This window comes from Sapajus apella, unplaced genomic scaffold (genome assembly GCF_009761245.1).
Source record: "Sapajus apella isolate SASKATOON/1434 unplaced genomic scaffold, GSC_monkey_1.0 scaffold59, whole genome shotgun sequence".
Classification (NCBI taxonomy): domain Eukaryota; kingdom Metazoa; phylum Chordata; class Mammalia; order Primates; family Cebidae; genus Sapajus; species Sapajus apella.
This window is the reverse complement of record NW_022436999.1, coordinates 3171043-3187019: the sequence shown is the minus strand read 5'-3', so window position 1 is coordinate 3187019 and position 15977 is coordinate 3171043. Positions and strand designations below refer to the sequence as shown.

General features: G+C 44.7%; 1 protein-coding gene across 7 annotated transcripts in view; it reads left to right on the top strand.

Moving 5' to 3' along the window:
* Nucleotides 1-15977, top strand: part of SMOC1 (SPARC related modular calcium binding 1) — a 158412-nt gene that overhangs the window by 64542 nt on the left and 77893 nt on the right. For all 7 annotated transcript variants that reach the window (XM_032245778.1, XM_032245780.1, XM_032245779.1 and 4 more), the window contains exons 2-3: nt 4713-4881; nt 6017-6129. In XM_032245778.1, coding sequence (XP_032101669.1) covers nt 4713-4881; nt 6017-6129 — 282 coding nt within the window. The remainder of the gene's footprint in view (nt 1-4712; nt 4882-6016; nt 6130-15977) is intronic.

Sequence of the window (15977 nt, the reverse complement as noted above, 5' to 3'; positions counted from 1 at the left end):
ATTATAGATAAGAGCCACCGTACCTGGCCTCAGGTATTTCTTTATAGCAATGCAAGAATAGCCTAACATACTGTCTAATTTCAAAATGTAGAAACTATTCTCAGGATCAGCTTCTTTTTTCTGTTAGTCCAATCAATCTTCATCTGGCTCAACTGAAGAAAATTTGATTGAGGACTATGCTCCCTCCTCTCTCTTCTCCTCTTAGTTTGTTTACTTTATAACTGGGCTGTTGCTACTGCGACTAGCCACATGTGGTTATTTAAACTTAAATTAACTAAAATTAAACATAACTAAATGTTTGATTTCCCAGTTGCATTAGCTACATTGCAGTGCTTAATAGCCACATGTGGTTTGTGGCTGCTGTATTGGACGGCACAGATACAGAACATGTCCATCATCTTGAGAAGTTCTATTGGACTGTGTGGCTTTGGAGTGTTCCAGAGTCTCTCGGATTAAGTCTTTTCTTACAGCCTCTATCTTAATAGCTCCATGGTGTCCTGTTAACATGCTCCTTGTCTCCACCCTAGATGGAGAGCGGGGACCATGTTGGTTACGTGTTGCTTCCTATGCTGCTAGCATTGGGCTCACTGTTGGTGATCGCATATTGAGTACAGAGCAGAGGAACAGATGAAGGAACGAACTGGAGGGTTACCTAGTCCTCAGTGTTTGTGGACACAGAGTAATCCCTTTGAGGCTCTGGAGGTTTGGGTGATCTTATCCTAATAAGGTAGCCATAGTCATCCAGTTAAAGCTCCATTTTATAGTGCTGTGTGTGTGTGTGTGTGTGTGTGTGTGTGTGTGTGTGTGTGTGAAAACAATCACAAATACACACAGTTCCTAAAACAGATGAAAGTGAGACACCATAGTCGATTGAAAATTGTCAGTGACCTCATGCTATTGCTGAATTTTTTATTTGGTCTCAGGGACCAGTAATTTCTAGACAGGAATATTTTGGGCACTCTTCTGAAACGGAGAATGATCTCTGTGTGTTGGGAAGGGTGGGGCCTCTGAAACTCTTTAACCTGTCTGTTTGCAGACAGAGTGTTCCCCTTGTTAGGAAGCTGGTCTCTGGTACAGCTGCTGTGGCCTCTCTCTTGGCATAGAGCAATCCATTTTCAAACCGATTTTTTGGCCTGCGGTTCAACTTCGCAGGGACGCTGGCAGCTCGCCTGTCCCGTGAGCTGCAGTGTAGGCAACTAGGCAACCTCAGTGGGTTTGAAAAGAAACTTTGTCTTCCTCTCCTTTTTTTCTATGTGTTCTCTTAAACTGTGCCCCCCTCACTTAAATTCCAAAGAAAGGAGATGAACAAGTTATACGTGACTTAGGATATGTTAATAATTGAATCTTCACATGACCCTATGAGGCAAGGTTTGTTGCTACTCTCATTTTACAGATGAGAAAACCAAAAGCCTAGAGAAGATAGACAACGTTCCAAGATTAAACAGCATGTGGGTGTCGGTGCTGGGATTGACACCCATGACTGGGCTCCAGAGCCATGCTTCTAATCACTAGGCCCCACTGCCTTTCATTATAACAAACCGAAACACTGGTCCACTCGCAAAAACAATTTCACAAAGTCAAAATCTATTGACCAAGCGCCTACTGTGTGTGCCAGACGCCAGATGCTGAGCATCCACGTGAGACAGCCCTACCCTCCAGGCAGGTCAGGACCAGCATGAGATGCTCCTGATGAGAGTTCTTGTTCTGGGGTGGAGTGAAGGTGGCAGACTCTGGGCAACCTCTGTCCACATGTAATGCAGAAGTGGGACGGGAGAACATGGCTGAGGAGAAGGGCAAGGCTCAAAGCATGGGGGCATGAGGGGTGGCCCCAGGGATCCCCAGGGGTGGCAGGAGCCTGGGAGGCCAGGCCTGCCACATCCCACTGGCCGGTGTTGAGGTAATGCTATGTGGGAGATACTGCTACAGGGCTGCAGTCCTCCCACGAGTAACGGAAGGCCCCAGAATTGTGCTAGAAGCCAGGGGAAGGTGTTCACAGGCAAAGCAGACATCGTTCTCTTCTGCATGGAGCTCAGAGTTGGGGATTCCATTGTTAACCAAATCACACCAATGAATTCATCATTACAAACTGTGTGAAGAGCCATGAAGGAAAAATGAAGTGTGAGAGGGTATTACAGGAGATCATCCTCACCTGGGAGAGTCAGGGAGGGCCTCCAAGAAGAGGCAGCCTGCGCCAGAATCCGAAGTAGGGTGGGAGGGAATGGAGAAGGAGCAGCATGGCTGAGGGCCTGGAGGTAGCTCATTTGAGAAATGGGAAGCAAGCCTGTGTGCCCCACCACCAGGGAGCAAGGGGGAGCAGGGAAGAGAGAACAGAGGGCCAGAGAGGGGCCCCGGGGTCCAATTCTCACCAGGCCTGGGAGACGATGGAAGGGCCCCTGAGCAGTGGGACACACCGCTCGCGGGTTTAAAGCAGGGGCAACTCAAGGGAGATTGAGGCTGGGGAACCTGGGCAGGAGTTACCTGTGGACAGGGCTGTCCTCTCCCACCTCCCCTGCCAGCTCACCCCTCCTCCACGGGGCAGTCCTGGAGGCAGTGAGCTTCCTCTGGAGATGATGATCTGTGTTATTTATTGTTACCCCTGAGCACTGGACTCAATCAAATGCTGTGCTCATGAGACACTATCCAGATATTTCCCTCTGGGCCCTGGGCAAGATTCAGGTCCGACCTGTGAGTGCGTGGGAGCCCAAGGCATCTGAAGAGAAAGCTTAATTTCACTGTTAATTTGGACAAGGCCAGTGCAGTGGCTTCAGCCCTCAGCTGCTCCATCCCTGTGCTAGGTAGCCAGCAGCCAGGCATGAGGTCCAGGCCTCAGAGGAGACTGGTTTTATAGCTGGGAGGTGGTCTGGATTTATGGACAGGCTCAGGCCATCTTTGAATTTGGCCAGTGTGGCGTGTGTGCTTCTAGTAGTCCCTGATGGGTGTGGGATTACCTCTGAAACTTTCTCTGCTGACCTGGAAAAGGGTCAACAAGTTCCCATCTATTTGCTTCATGCAAAGGGCCCATAAATACATCTGAGACAGAGTTTGCATTCACACCTTCCCAAAACCTCTATGAGCTTGGCATGATTACATAGTCAACTCTACCATTACGGATGGCCTGATGTGTGCTCATGACATTGCCATTCATTATTGTGGGACATTCATTCCCTCAACCTAGTCTGATGGAGCCTTGTTCTGTGTGACCAGGGCTCTGCTATATGGGAGTGGATAAGAGTGGATCCAGGTCTCAGGGCCCGTACAGTCTAATCGTGGGTTATGGAACAGAAGCTCATGGGTTGTAATGGCCCAATTATTCTTCTCCAACTGCATTCTGTTGTTGTTACCAGGGGGGTCCCTGATATAGCAGTTCATGGTTAAGTAACTTTGGAAGCTGCTTCATTGTATATGCCCCTTGATCTGGTTGATTGTTGTATAACAAACTACCACAAAACTTAAAGACTTAAACAATTTGTTATTATAATCTCTCTCAGTATTGTGGGTTAACTGGGCTCAGCTGGGTGGTTTTCATGCAGTCATTTATTTTTGTCTCTGTGAGGTGCAATTAGATGACAGCTGAGGCTAGACTCACCTGAAGGCTTCTTCACTCAATGTTTCTGTGTCTGGGTTGGTTGGGCATTTCTCTCTCCACATGGTTTTGACATATGTTAACTTGGGCTTCCTCACAGTATGGTGGTCTCAGGGTTGTTAGGCTTCTTACATGGCGCTGGTTTCCCGGAGAATAGGTATTACAAGAGGCCCAGAAAGAAGCTGCAAGGCTTTGTATAGACCAACTTTGAAGTCCTCAGACACCACTTCCATAGCATTTTCTTGGTCAAGCAAGTTCCTGAAACCAGTCCAGATTTAAGGGAGAGGAAATTAGACTCCATAGCTAAATGGGAGGAGTAGCAAATAATTTAATTAAAAATTTAATTAAAAATAATTAAGCTATCTTTAATTTACTATGCGTCTTGGAAGTTCACAATGCATAAGAATGTATCAGAGTCATCTGAGAAGTCTTGCACCAAGAAAATCTGCTTAACTTAGCATTTTCCAAGCTGATTATTATTGTTATTTTAAAAATCAGGATATCTGTTTCTCACAGAAAATTATTTGACTTGTATTCTGCCAGAGAGAGGTGGGCAAAAATGGGAGGGATGGTAAGATTTGGAGCTCACTACAATCTAACAAATAAAACTTTCCAGAGATGGAATTGGGAGATTTATGGTGTGTTCCTGATTTGAGGATGTACCCAGATAGAGGCTGCATGGCCATCTGCATGGATGGAGAGGCTGGACAGCCTGGAGCGTAAAGCTTTGATTTTACTTCTGACACATTTAGATTCTGACTCAGTCTCCACTACTTATAGCTATATGGCACCGGGCAAGTTGCATCTCTGGGCTTCTATTTCCTTGTCCACAGAATAAGGAGTTACTATTTTATGGGTTTTGAGGACTGAGATCGTGGATGTGAATGACTTGGCACAGTGCCCGTTAATAGTCAGTGATCGTTAGACATTATTGTTCTTATGGTGCATAGAGGATGCCTTCCTTGGTTAGACTTTGTGGCTGCTCCTTTCCCTTCACCTTTAGGGTTTTATTTGGGTTTATTCGGGACTCACTTTCTAAAGGCAAACCAGTACTGTTGTAAGTCATGGACTCGCCCCTACTTTTCTTGCAAAAGTAACCTCTGTGCCCTTTCACTTTTTTCCAACCTAGTTTCTAATAAGTGACCGTGACCCTCAGTGCAACCTCCACTGCTCCAGGACTCAACAACCCAAACCCATCTGTGCCTCTGATGGCAGGTCCTATGAGTCCATGTGTGAGTACCAGCGAGCCAAGTGCCGAGACCCGACCCTGGGTGTGGTGCATCGAGGCAGATGCAAAGGTGAGTGTGCGCACCCTCCCCCAAGCCGAGGAGAGGCTCCTGGGCACCCCAGCTCCCTCCCTGTGCTTTCCCAGCAGGGGAGCTTGGAATGAGCCTGTCCACTCATTTTGCTTTCCTATCTCTCCACCCGTCCCACCAGGGCAGAGGGAAGAAGGCCTGCTCTACCTGAAGGAATGAACATTTTTCTGTCTCTCAAACACTGCTCCCAGGCTACGGCTTAAAGAGATGAGCTTCTACCTGGCAAATGCTTTCCTTTTTCTTTTTTCTTTTTAAAGAGGTGCATAAAATGGCAAGACATTATTGCTGGCTCCTGAATAGTGATTCCAGATTGTTGGCTAACAGATGTCTTTTGTTTGTTCTGCTCGCCTGTTTAAAAACAATAAAAAGCATTTGGGATAACGTCTAAAAATTGGGAGAGTTAGTGAAAAAATTCTGGCTGTTTGTCCTTCTGTTCCAAAATTGGAAAGTCTGGTAACATTAGGTCTATGTTCCTACAAAGCAGCACATGGCCAGACCTGCATAACAGCTACCCCTTTAAAGGGGAGCCTGTTCTCCAGTTTGCCACAGTCTTCCCTATAGTCTCCCTATAGTCTCCCTATAGTCTCTCAGAACGAAATGCCATTCTTCTCATACCCAGCTGGTTACTCTAATTTGTATCTCTTTCCCTGAGTCCTGTACATACTTGAACTTGTGACCCTGGACTGCTTAGAGCCATCACAGGAATTGTAGGTGGCTAAGCTGGCTGTGCTGCAGCCTTTGATTTTCTAAAGAAAATGTTTGCAATTTTTGAACCACAAGACATGATGGAGCCCCTGTTGGGCTTACTAGTTTTAGGATAAAGCCAGCAAAAAATAATGGAAGTAAAACATTTTTTTTCTCTCGGGCGAGGGTAGAGGTACTTGGGAGAAAAGACAGGCAGAGCTTGGGATAAACATGACTCCGCCCTTTTCTCTGAATGACATACGAGGAGGGGGCGCTGCGCAGCAGTCACTAGCCACGGCCCTTGTAGGCTTGGACAAGCCAGTTGGTTGTGTGTGGGTCCCGCACAGGTGGAGTGGTTTTCTCAGCCTTTTTGTCCCCGGGCCCCAGTGCGGAATCCAAGTGAAATATGAAATCTGCTCCTCTCCTCTTTCAGACGCTGGCCAGAGCAAGTGTCGCCAGGAGCGGACCCAAGCCCTGGAGCAATCCAAGAGGCCTCAGGAAGCTGTGTTTGTCCCAGAGTGTAGCGAGGATGGCACCTTTACCCAGGTGAGGCCTTGGACAAACCTCTTGGGCTCTTTCCTGGACGCAGGCAGAGGGGAGGCTTCCTGAGATCATGAGGGCTGCTTGGTGCCTTCACTTTCTGGGAAACAGTTGAGTGAGTGGCTCTTCAGCTCCCCTCTGCACTGCCTTTCCCCTCCCTGGCCCTCCACACCACCTCTTGCCAATTGGCAGTAGGTCCTGAAAAGATGCATGGAAGCTCGAGCCAGGAAACTGGCATTGCTTGGTCCCCATCCTCCCTGCTGGCTGTCTCCTCGGAGGGCCAGACCTGTGCATTTCTCTGCTGTCAAATGTAGGCTGATTATTTTTCTTATTCCTGCCAGTTTCCATGGGCAACCCTGGTATTCCCTTCCCTGTTTATTGCTACCCCCTGCCCTCCCTGCTTTCTATCCCCAGTCCTTGAACAAAGCAGAGACCTTTTTGAGCACAAAGTGTACTATGGTTCTTGGAGTGTGTGTGTGTGTGTGTGTGTGTGTGTGTGTACACACAGGGGTATGCATATACTCAGATTTTAAAACCTAAGTCAGGCAGTCCTACCTCTCATGTTGCATGATCTTCTGGTTAGTGCACTGTCAAGGTAATGCTGACTCTGTTGATCTTGGCACAGACTGCTTCTTGTTTTCGAGCCAGGGTCTCACTCTGTTGCCCAGGCTGGAGTGCAGTGGTGCAGTCATAGCTCATTACAGCCTTGAACTCCTGGGATCGAGCAATCCTTCCACCCCAGCCTCCCGAATAGCTGGAACTATAGGCACATGCCGCCACACCCAGCTTATTTTAAAAAATATTTTTTAGAGATGAGGACCTTGCTATGTTGCCCAGACTGGTCTCCAAGTCCTGGCCTCAAGTGATCCTCCTACCTCAGCCTCCAAAAATGCTAGGATTATAGTGTGAGCCATCATACCTGGCCTTGGCACAGACGATTTAATAAACACAGGCAGTGGTGGGATGGAAAGGTGCTTCTCAGGAAAGTTTCTGAGCTGCTTCCTCCTGTGCAGGGGCTTGTGGCTGAGGTAGGGGCAGCCTGGGAGGTGGGCAGCTTCTGTGAGCATCGGATATGGTGCCAGCTAGGTGAAGGTGCTGTCCTGATGGAAGTGGGGAAGGCCACCAGCCAATGGTGAGCTTAGCCAGATGGTTGGGAATAGTCCTGGTACCTGCAACTTCCTTTGTTTAATCGAACAAGTGAAATATGAAATCCGCTCCTCTCCTCTTTGGGGGAATCCTGCTGTTTTAGAGCCAGGGGCAGAGGCTTCAGGGATTTAAAAGCTTCCCTGTAATTCTCAGTCAGTGCAGCGAACGGTAGATAGGCTGGTCTGTGGTGTGAGCGGTTTCAGGTTTCATTTCCAGGTGGAACACAGCGGATTACTGATTTGAGACTAATTTTCTGTTGAGACGGAAATATAGAGGGATGAGGAGGTTGGGAATTGGATATCAGCATTTTAAACATTTTCCAGTTGATCCAAGTGGACAGCCAGGCTTGATAGTGGCTGGGTTAAACTGACCTTCGTTGCCGACCCTGGGAGAGGTGCTTTTCTTTTTTTTTTTTTAAAGATGGAGTTTCACCGTGATGGCCAGGCTGGTCTTGAACTCCTGACCTCAGGTGATCCACCCACCTCGGCCTCCCAGAGTGCTAGGCTTACAGGCGTGAGCCACCGCGCCCTGCTGGGAGAGGTGCTTTTAATTCATTTTGTCATTTAGGCCTCACCACAAGCCTGTAAGGTAGGTGTCATTATCCCCATTTATAGATGATGCAGCAGGCTTGGATGTGGAGGGCAGAGCTGGGACTCAGACTCACGAATCCCTAACTCCAGAGCCCTTGCAAGCCCTCCATGCTCTGCTGGCTCTCTGAGCTGGCAGCTTTAAAGGAGGCTCTGAGTGTGCTCTGGAAGGAGCCAGTCTGGTGCTCCGTTGAGAGCGCTGCTCCTGGAGCTGGACGCCTGGGCACTAAGCTCAGCCCTCACCCCGCAGGTGAGTCACTGACCTTCTCTGGGGTCAGAATTGCCTTATCTGAAAAGTGGAGCTTGATTATTACATTGCTTATCTGTTTTTATTCATTATCACCATATGTAAAAATAGTTGTTGTATATTATATATTCCTATAATTACTATTGTTAATGATCATTATTATAGCTTCCCTCATTAGGTTGTGATGAAGATAAAATCAGCTAACACATATAAAACACTTGGAACACATAAATAATATGTAAGTTTTATCATGATCATGATCATGATCATTATTCCCATCTCTACTGTAGCTCTGCTACTCAAATCTTCCTGAGATCTTACGGTCGATACCACTATACCACTTAAGAAAAAAACCTAAACCTTTTGTTGAAAATCCCCAAGTTGGAAGATTGATGAACTATTCCCTCAATTAAAAAAAAAATCTGTTTATCCTGGAAAAAAGAATGTGGGTGATGTTTGTATGTATTTAAAACTGCCTTGCTAAGAGTTCATGTCTGGGGGAGGAATCAGACTTCTCTCACATTAGTTTGGGACTGAGACAGGGTGAAGGTAATGGAGGGGAGTGGAGTCTGTGGCCACGGGCTTTTTCTTCCTCCAGGCCTGTGTAATCCTGGGTGTGTTGCTTATAGGAATGGTTGACCCCTGCCCTCCTGATTCCGAAGTGTTGGATGCCTCATGACAGACAGCCCACTGGCCAGCTTTTGTTTTGGTGAGGCCAGGCCAGACCAGGTGGTGTTTCCTGGGGAAGGGAACTTCCAGATTAGTCCAGGCTAAATTGCTAAACGAGAGGGTCCCTGAAGTTCAGCAAAAGTTGTGTAGATAGTGAAGAACCCTTCATGTGTTTGACATGCTAAGCACTGCCATGTGTCTGTAGGCTGAAGGCTAGCTTACCCTGGTGGGCAGCCAGATGGCCAGACAGTGGGCCCATCCCAGCTACAGTGATTGAAATGGATGTGCTTTTCCCGCTGATCAAAGACACTGCAATAACTTCACAAAATAAGGCTGCCTCTTCGAGTGTGCTTCAGTCACGTTGACAGGCTGCCAAAATGCTGGGAGATGAATGCTTTCCCCTTTCTCCAACCTCCATCACTTAGTTGGGCTTTTTTTTTTTTTCCCCCAAGACCAACCCAGAGATAAACTACATTACTTTAATATTCTTTAGAATATTGATATGCACACATTGTGATATTAGTAACATATTTTAGCCTGATGCATTATTACACAGTAACCCTCTCTTGAAGTTTATGGGGGGAGTGATGGGACTCTAATGGGATTGGATTTGTCTGGCACGGGACACAGCTTGAGACCACATGACTGACTTGGCTTTAATGGGCCTCATGTGGGACTCGCTGGCCTCTGTCCTTTTCCTTTGTTTTTCCTTGTCCTCTTCCCTCCCTACCTCCAAGCCCAGCTCACACACAGGAGTGGCTCAGCCTTCCTCTTTCTGTAGCAGCAACACTAGAGCTGTACATGAGATCATGTTAGACTTTTAAAGGTCTCGAAACCTAGGCCATGTCCCAGACCACTAAATAAAAATCTGGGAGTGGGACACGGACATTGTGTTTTTTGGCGCTCTCCCGGGGACGCCAATGTTCGATCAAAGTTTCTAACTGTTTTTGTAAGGACTTCATCAGTCTTGTTTCTTGATTGCATCCTTAGGATGTGGAGTTTAGCCTCTTCGGTGACCTGTTGAGTAAGGTCAGGAGCTATAGGCTTTGTCCTTTGGTATGGTCTTATCTGTTTTCTTTTCTGGGTATCTGGAACACAACTCCTGACATCTGTTCTACCAAGTCCTCTGCCAAGTGGTTGCCTGGTGCCCAAGCTGATTAACGGAAATCTCAGCTGCAGTGGAAGGGTATTGGACTGTCACCATCAGGCTGTGTTGGCTGGAGCTTGACAAGTGTGTGCATCACTGAATGACAATGATGCCCACTTTTTATTGAGTGCTATCAGTTGCTAGGGCTGTGTTTTACACCCATTAATCTTCACTACAACCTTTTGAGATAGTTATTAATACCCCCATTTATAAAGAAAAACTGGCTGGGCGTGGTGGCTCACACCTGTAATCCCAGCACTTTGGGAGGCTGAGGCAGGTGGATCACAAGATCAGGAGTTCGAGACCAGCCTGGCCAACATGGTGAAGCCCCATCTCTACTAAAGATACAAAAAACTAAATTAGCTGGGCATGGTGGTGGGTGCCTGTAATCCCAGCGACTCAGGAGGCTAAGGCAGGAGAACCGTTTGAAGCCAGGAGGTGGAGGTTGCAATGAGCGGAGATCGCGCCATTGCACTCCAGCGTGGGAGACAGGGCGAAACTCCATCTCGAAAAAAATAAGAAAAGCAAAATTGAGTTTCAGTGGGGTTGAAACTAGGTTTTTCTTTTCTTATTTTCTTAGGGACTTGAGGTCCCTAAGCTTAAGACAATTTGTACCCATGCTTGCCTAATATCGAGGGCTGTGCTCCTAACTTTTTTGGGCTACAGAAGTGGCCTTGATGCAGATATATTCAATTTCTATCACCATTGTTGTTGCAGAAGGTCTCTTTCTAATGCTATTGACTAATCAACACAACAAACATTTTAAAAACACAATCTGTTGATTATGGAAATTAAAAAAAAATACAACAAAGTAGAAATGATAGTATAATGAACATGTACCCATCACCCAACTTCAACAATGATTAACATATGGCCAATTCTGTTACATATTTATCTCATTTCCATCTCCTGCCCCAGACTGGATTGCTTCAAAGCAAATTCCCAGACACAATATCTTTTCATCCCAGACATTTCTGAGCTCTGCTAAATTCTGGATTGTGTGCTGATTGCTAGGGAGGATTCAAAAAATGTGACCTCTGCCTTCAAGGAGTTTACATGCAGAAAAGAGATTAAGACATATGGTAAAGTAACTATATAAAAGATAATATACATACAATTTATAATAGTTCAAAAGCCCATTTATAAGTCAATTATTTGGAATGCTTAATGCCTTTTATTGTTAGGAAAATATAAGCAAATTTTAAATTTTTGGACACAAATACCTTAAACAAAGCTGAAACAAAACTGAACATAGTGGCACAAGCCTGTAGTCCCAGTTACTTGAGAGGCTGAGGCTGGAGGATTGCTTGAGCCCAGGAGTTCAGGCTATGCTGCTCTGTGATTGCACCTGTGAATAGCCACTGCACTCCAGCCTGGACAACATAGCAAGACCCTGTTTCTAAAAAGAGAAAAACTAAATTAAAAGCAAACAACACACATTAGCTTTAACAACAAAGAGCTAATCTTACGTAAAGAACTCTTACAATTCAGAAAGAAAAAGGTCCTAGTAGAAATGTGGGCAAGAGACAGCAATAAACAGGTCATACAACAATAACAGTAAGTGAATAAGAATGATGTTATCGTCATCATTTCAGAAATACAAATAAAAATGCTGATGAATATTTTTTGCTTACTAAATTAGCAAAAACTGGGAAAAGATGATGATGCTCAGAGTTGGATAAAGGGAAAAGGCTACCCCTCCATTGCAGTTGGGAAAATAAATTGGCACTGACTTTTTAACGGGATAATTTTGCAATATGGGTCAAAAGTCCTCAATCGTGTTCACATTTTGGGTCTGCAATTCCACTTCTAGGAATTTATTCTAAGGAAGTAACTAAAAGTATGTGAAACAAGTCACAAGGATTTCTATCCAAGTTCTGTTTAGAGTGTCAAAAATCTGGAAACAACCTAAATATCCAATACTAGAAAATTGCTTAAACAGATGACATAGCCACACTGTGCAACCTGCAAACACATGTGTGGTAGAGGCTTATTTTATATATTTGTGTATGTCTGTATATTAAGGATTTAATTAGCCAGATAATTAAGACAATAACTATTTTCATTTTTTTTTTCTAAATAGAAAAGCTACACATTCTGTTAAAAACAATTCTGACAGTACAGAAGTACATCAGGTAGAAAGATTAAGCCAGTCATGTCATCCCCCTGAAATAGCAACAGTTAAGTCTAACCCTCTAGATTTTTTCCTGTGTGTACTTATTGTCATTATTTAGGACAAAAATGGTGTAATGCCATGTATTGTTTTATAATATTTTCTTAGCTAATTATATTATGGGCTTATTTCCCGGTAAGTTACATATAGCACTGTCTCATTTTAAAAATGTCTGCATTGATTTCATTGTATGAATGTATTATGAATCCTGGAAGTTTTGGGGATTAAATTTCCAGCAGCCGTCTACTGTGTCAAAAGGCCGTGCCCTTTTTAAGGCATTTAATGCTCGCTACCACATCGCTTTCCATAAATGCTTAGCAACCATGTGGTTGATTATTGGTTGGTATGAGACTCATTCACAAGACATTTTAATTTTTTGTGTAGACAGATTATAGTTCTAATAATATTATAGAATATAAAACTCTATTCATTATGTAACTTCTGTATGGAAAAAAAAAGTGTTGTTTCCTGTCTTTGAGCTCCGTGGTGCAGACCAATCTTTCTCGAAATAGCTCCATGGGCACTACCACTTTTCCCATTTTTCTCATTCTAACCTCTGCTCCCCTCCAACAGTGCACACATATACATAATTTTTTGTTTCCTGAGGTCATTGCATATAGGGACCCCGGGAGATGTAATTTCTTCTTGATGATGCTTTGTTCTGAAGTTGGAAGCTTAAAAAATGTTCTGTGGTTTTTTGACAACGGCAGTGGGCTCTGTTGTCATTTCTGTAGTTCTTACTATTGTATTTCCTAAAACCTAGGGAAATACACACTTGTTTCCTGAGTGCCCGGGGTTGGACTATGAAGCAGATCTTATTGTTCCTTTTTAGCTCCCCAGCCGCACATGGGCCTTTTTGTCTTTGTGTGGAAAGAGCTTCCCTAGAGTCACAGTGCGGTGCTCTCAGACAGTGTAGAGGACTCTGTAGGTGAAGTGCTGAGACCTGGGTGCGTCTGGGAGCTGGAATGTTTCCGAGCTTCTCCAGCCGCGGTTGGCCCCTTTGGATGCTGCAGAAAAAGTGGGCTCTGTGTGGATGGTGCCCTGCTTTATAAAGACCTCCCGCCTTTTGGTCTGTGGACAATGCCAACTTTTTTTTTTTAAGGCAGTCATACTCCTAAAAATTCAAGCCTATCTTTTATGTGCAGATGGCATAAATGGTAAATGGACCCCACTGTTGGGTAAATTACTGCTTTTCTTTTTAGTTACATGCTCAAAAAACATATTAGTATTACAGTGTGAACATCTCCTGTGTCCAGGGCATCTTACTACTTGTTTTACATGTGTTTTTCATTGAATTGCTTTTGTTCCAAACGAGGTAATGTATAGTGATAATTTATACAAAATGCCTTCTATTTAGCACATAGTTGTTGCTTAGCAGATGTTAGTTTTCTTCTTCTTTAGGTTCTTGGTTTGCTCAGTTGCAAACTGGAAGAGTTGAACTCTTTCAGAGGTTGGCAAACTGTGATCTGCGGACAGGCCGCCTCTTTCTATTCTTTAAAATAATAACTGTATTGACATATAGTTTGTGCACCATAAAAGTTGCCATTTTTAAATATACAATTGAGTGGTTCTTAGTAAATTCACAGAGTTGTGCAACCATCACCATTATCTAATGCCAGAACATTTTTATCACGCAAGAAGAAATTCTGTACCCGTTAGCATTCACCTCCAATACCTTTCTCCTCAGCCCCCACTACTCCTAGGTATCTGCCAACCGTTAATCTACTTTCGATTTCTGTGATTTGCTTATTCGGGACATTTCATACAAATGGAATCATAATATGTGGTCCTTTTGCCTGGCTTCTTTTACTCAGCATAATGTTTTCAAGGCTCAGCCTTATTGTAGCATGAATCAGTACTTCATTCCTTTTTATTGTCAAACAACGTTCTGTTGTTTAGACATACCTCGTTTTACTTATTCATTCATCTGCTGATGGACATTTGGGTTGTTTCTATATATTTTTTAAATTTTGTATTATTTTTTGAGATGGGTTCTCTCTCTGTTGCCCAGGCTGGAGTGCAGTGGACCGATCTGGACTCACTGCGACCTCTACCTCCTGGGCTCAAGCGATCCTCCCACCTCAGCCTCCTGAGTAGCTGGGACCACACGTGTGTGCCACAGCACCTGACTAATTTTTATATTTTTGGTAGAGATGGGGTTTGCCATGTTGCCCATGCTGTTCTCAAACTCCTGAGCTCAAATGATCTGCTCACCTCAGCCTCCCAAAACATTACAGGTGTGAACCACCACACCCGGCCTGTTTCCATTATTTTGGCTGTTATAAATACTGCTATTGTGAACATCTGTGGACATGTTTGTGTGGATGTGTTTTCAATTCTCTTGGCATATACTTAGGAGTGGAATTGCTAGGTCGTATGTTAACTATATGTTTACACTTTTGAGGAACAGCCACACTGTTTTCCAAGGTGGCTGACCCATTTTACATTCCCACCAGCAATGTATGAAGGTTCCAATTTCCCCACCTCCTTGTCAGCACTTGCTATCTTCCCTCTTTCTTATTATCTTTTCTAGCGGGTGTGAAGTGGTATCTCATTGTGGTTTTGATTTGCATTTTCCTAATGACTCATGACGTTGAGCATCTTTTCATGTGCTTTTTGGCTATTTCTGTATCTTTGGAGAGATGTCTATTCAGATCCTTTTCCCATTTCTTAATTTAGTTACTTATCTTTTTATTATTGAGTTACAAGAGCTATTTATATATTCTAGATAGAGGACTCCTTTTTTTTTTTTTTTTTTTTTTTTTTTTTTTAATTTGAGACAGAGTCTCACTCACTCTGTTGCCCAGGCTGGAGTGCAGTGGCACCATCTTGGCTCACTGCAACCTCTGCCTCCTGGGTTAAAGTGATTCTCCTGCCTCAGCTTCTGGAATTGCTGGGGTTATAAGCATGTGCCACCACGCCTGGCTAATTTTTGCATTTTTATAGTAGAGATGGGGTTTCACCATGTTGGCCAGGCTGGTCTCGAACACCTGAAGTCAGTAATCCACCTGCCTCAGCCTCCCACAGTGCTGGGATTACAGGCGTGAGCCATGGTCATGAGATACAAAACTTATCAGATATATATTCACAAATATTTCCTTCCATCCTATGGGTTGTCTTTTTGCTTTCTTGATAATTTCCTTTGAGGGACAAAAGCTTCGGGTTTTTTTTTTTTTCTCTTTTTTTTGACACAGGGTCTCACTCTGTCACCTAGGCTGGAGTGCAGCTTCCCAAGGGGACCCTACTTTTGCCTTACTGTGGGAGGTCAAGGTGGCATATCATTTGCAGTGAGTAAACAATATCAGTTATGCAGTTATGAAATTTAATTTTTAATTTTGTAAATGATGGCAAGAGCAGGGTCTGACCCATTCATATGCAGGAAGGACTTGTCTGGGAAGTGACTGGTCTAATCTCTTGCACGTGGTGGGAGCCTCTACTCTCATCTCTTCAATGGGAGAACTGGTCCCCATGCCCCCAGCACCCATCAGGTGCAAGGACATGTGATAAGATGAGGGTGGATGGAGCGTGCTTTGTGCTCAGAACACTGTCTCCATTGTGTTCTCGGGGGACTCGCCTATCCCACTCTCTGCTCTGTCCTGCTCTTCAATGGCTGTTTTCTAGCTGAATGGCCACTGTTCGTCCTCTCTTAGATTGGCTGGCATCATTTGCTTTGGAGTAAGCATGCAAGGTTTGGGTGCTCCCAGCTGGGCATCCGAGCTCCCTGTAGCCCTTGGTGATTCTGTCCCTACAATTTGTCTATTGTGGAAATGAAAGGAGTGCGCTCTGGGCAGTATCTCCAGCTGCTCTTCTGCAAAGCGGTGTACTTGGGAGGGAGGGAAAGATGGAAGCCTCCGGCTCTGGTTTTCCTGCTATCTGTGGGAGAGG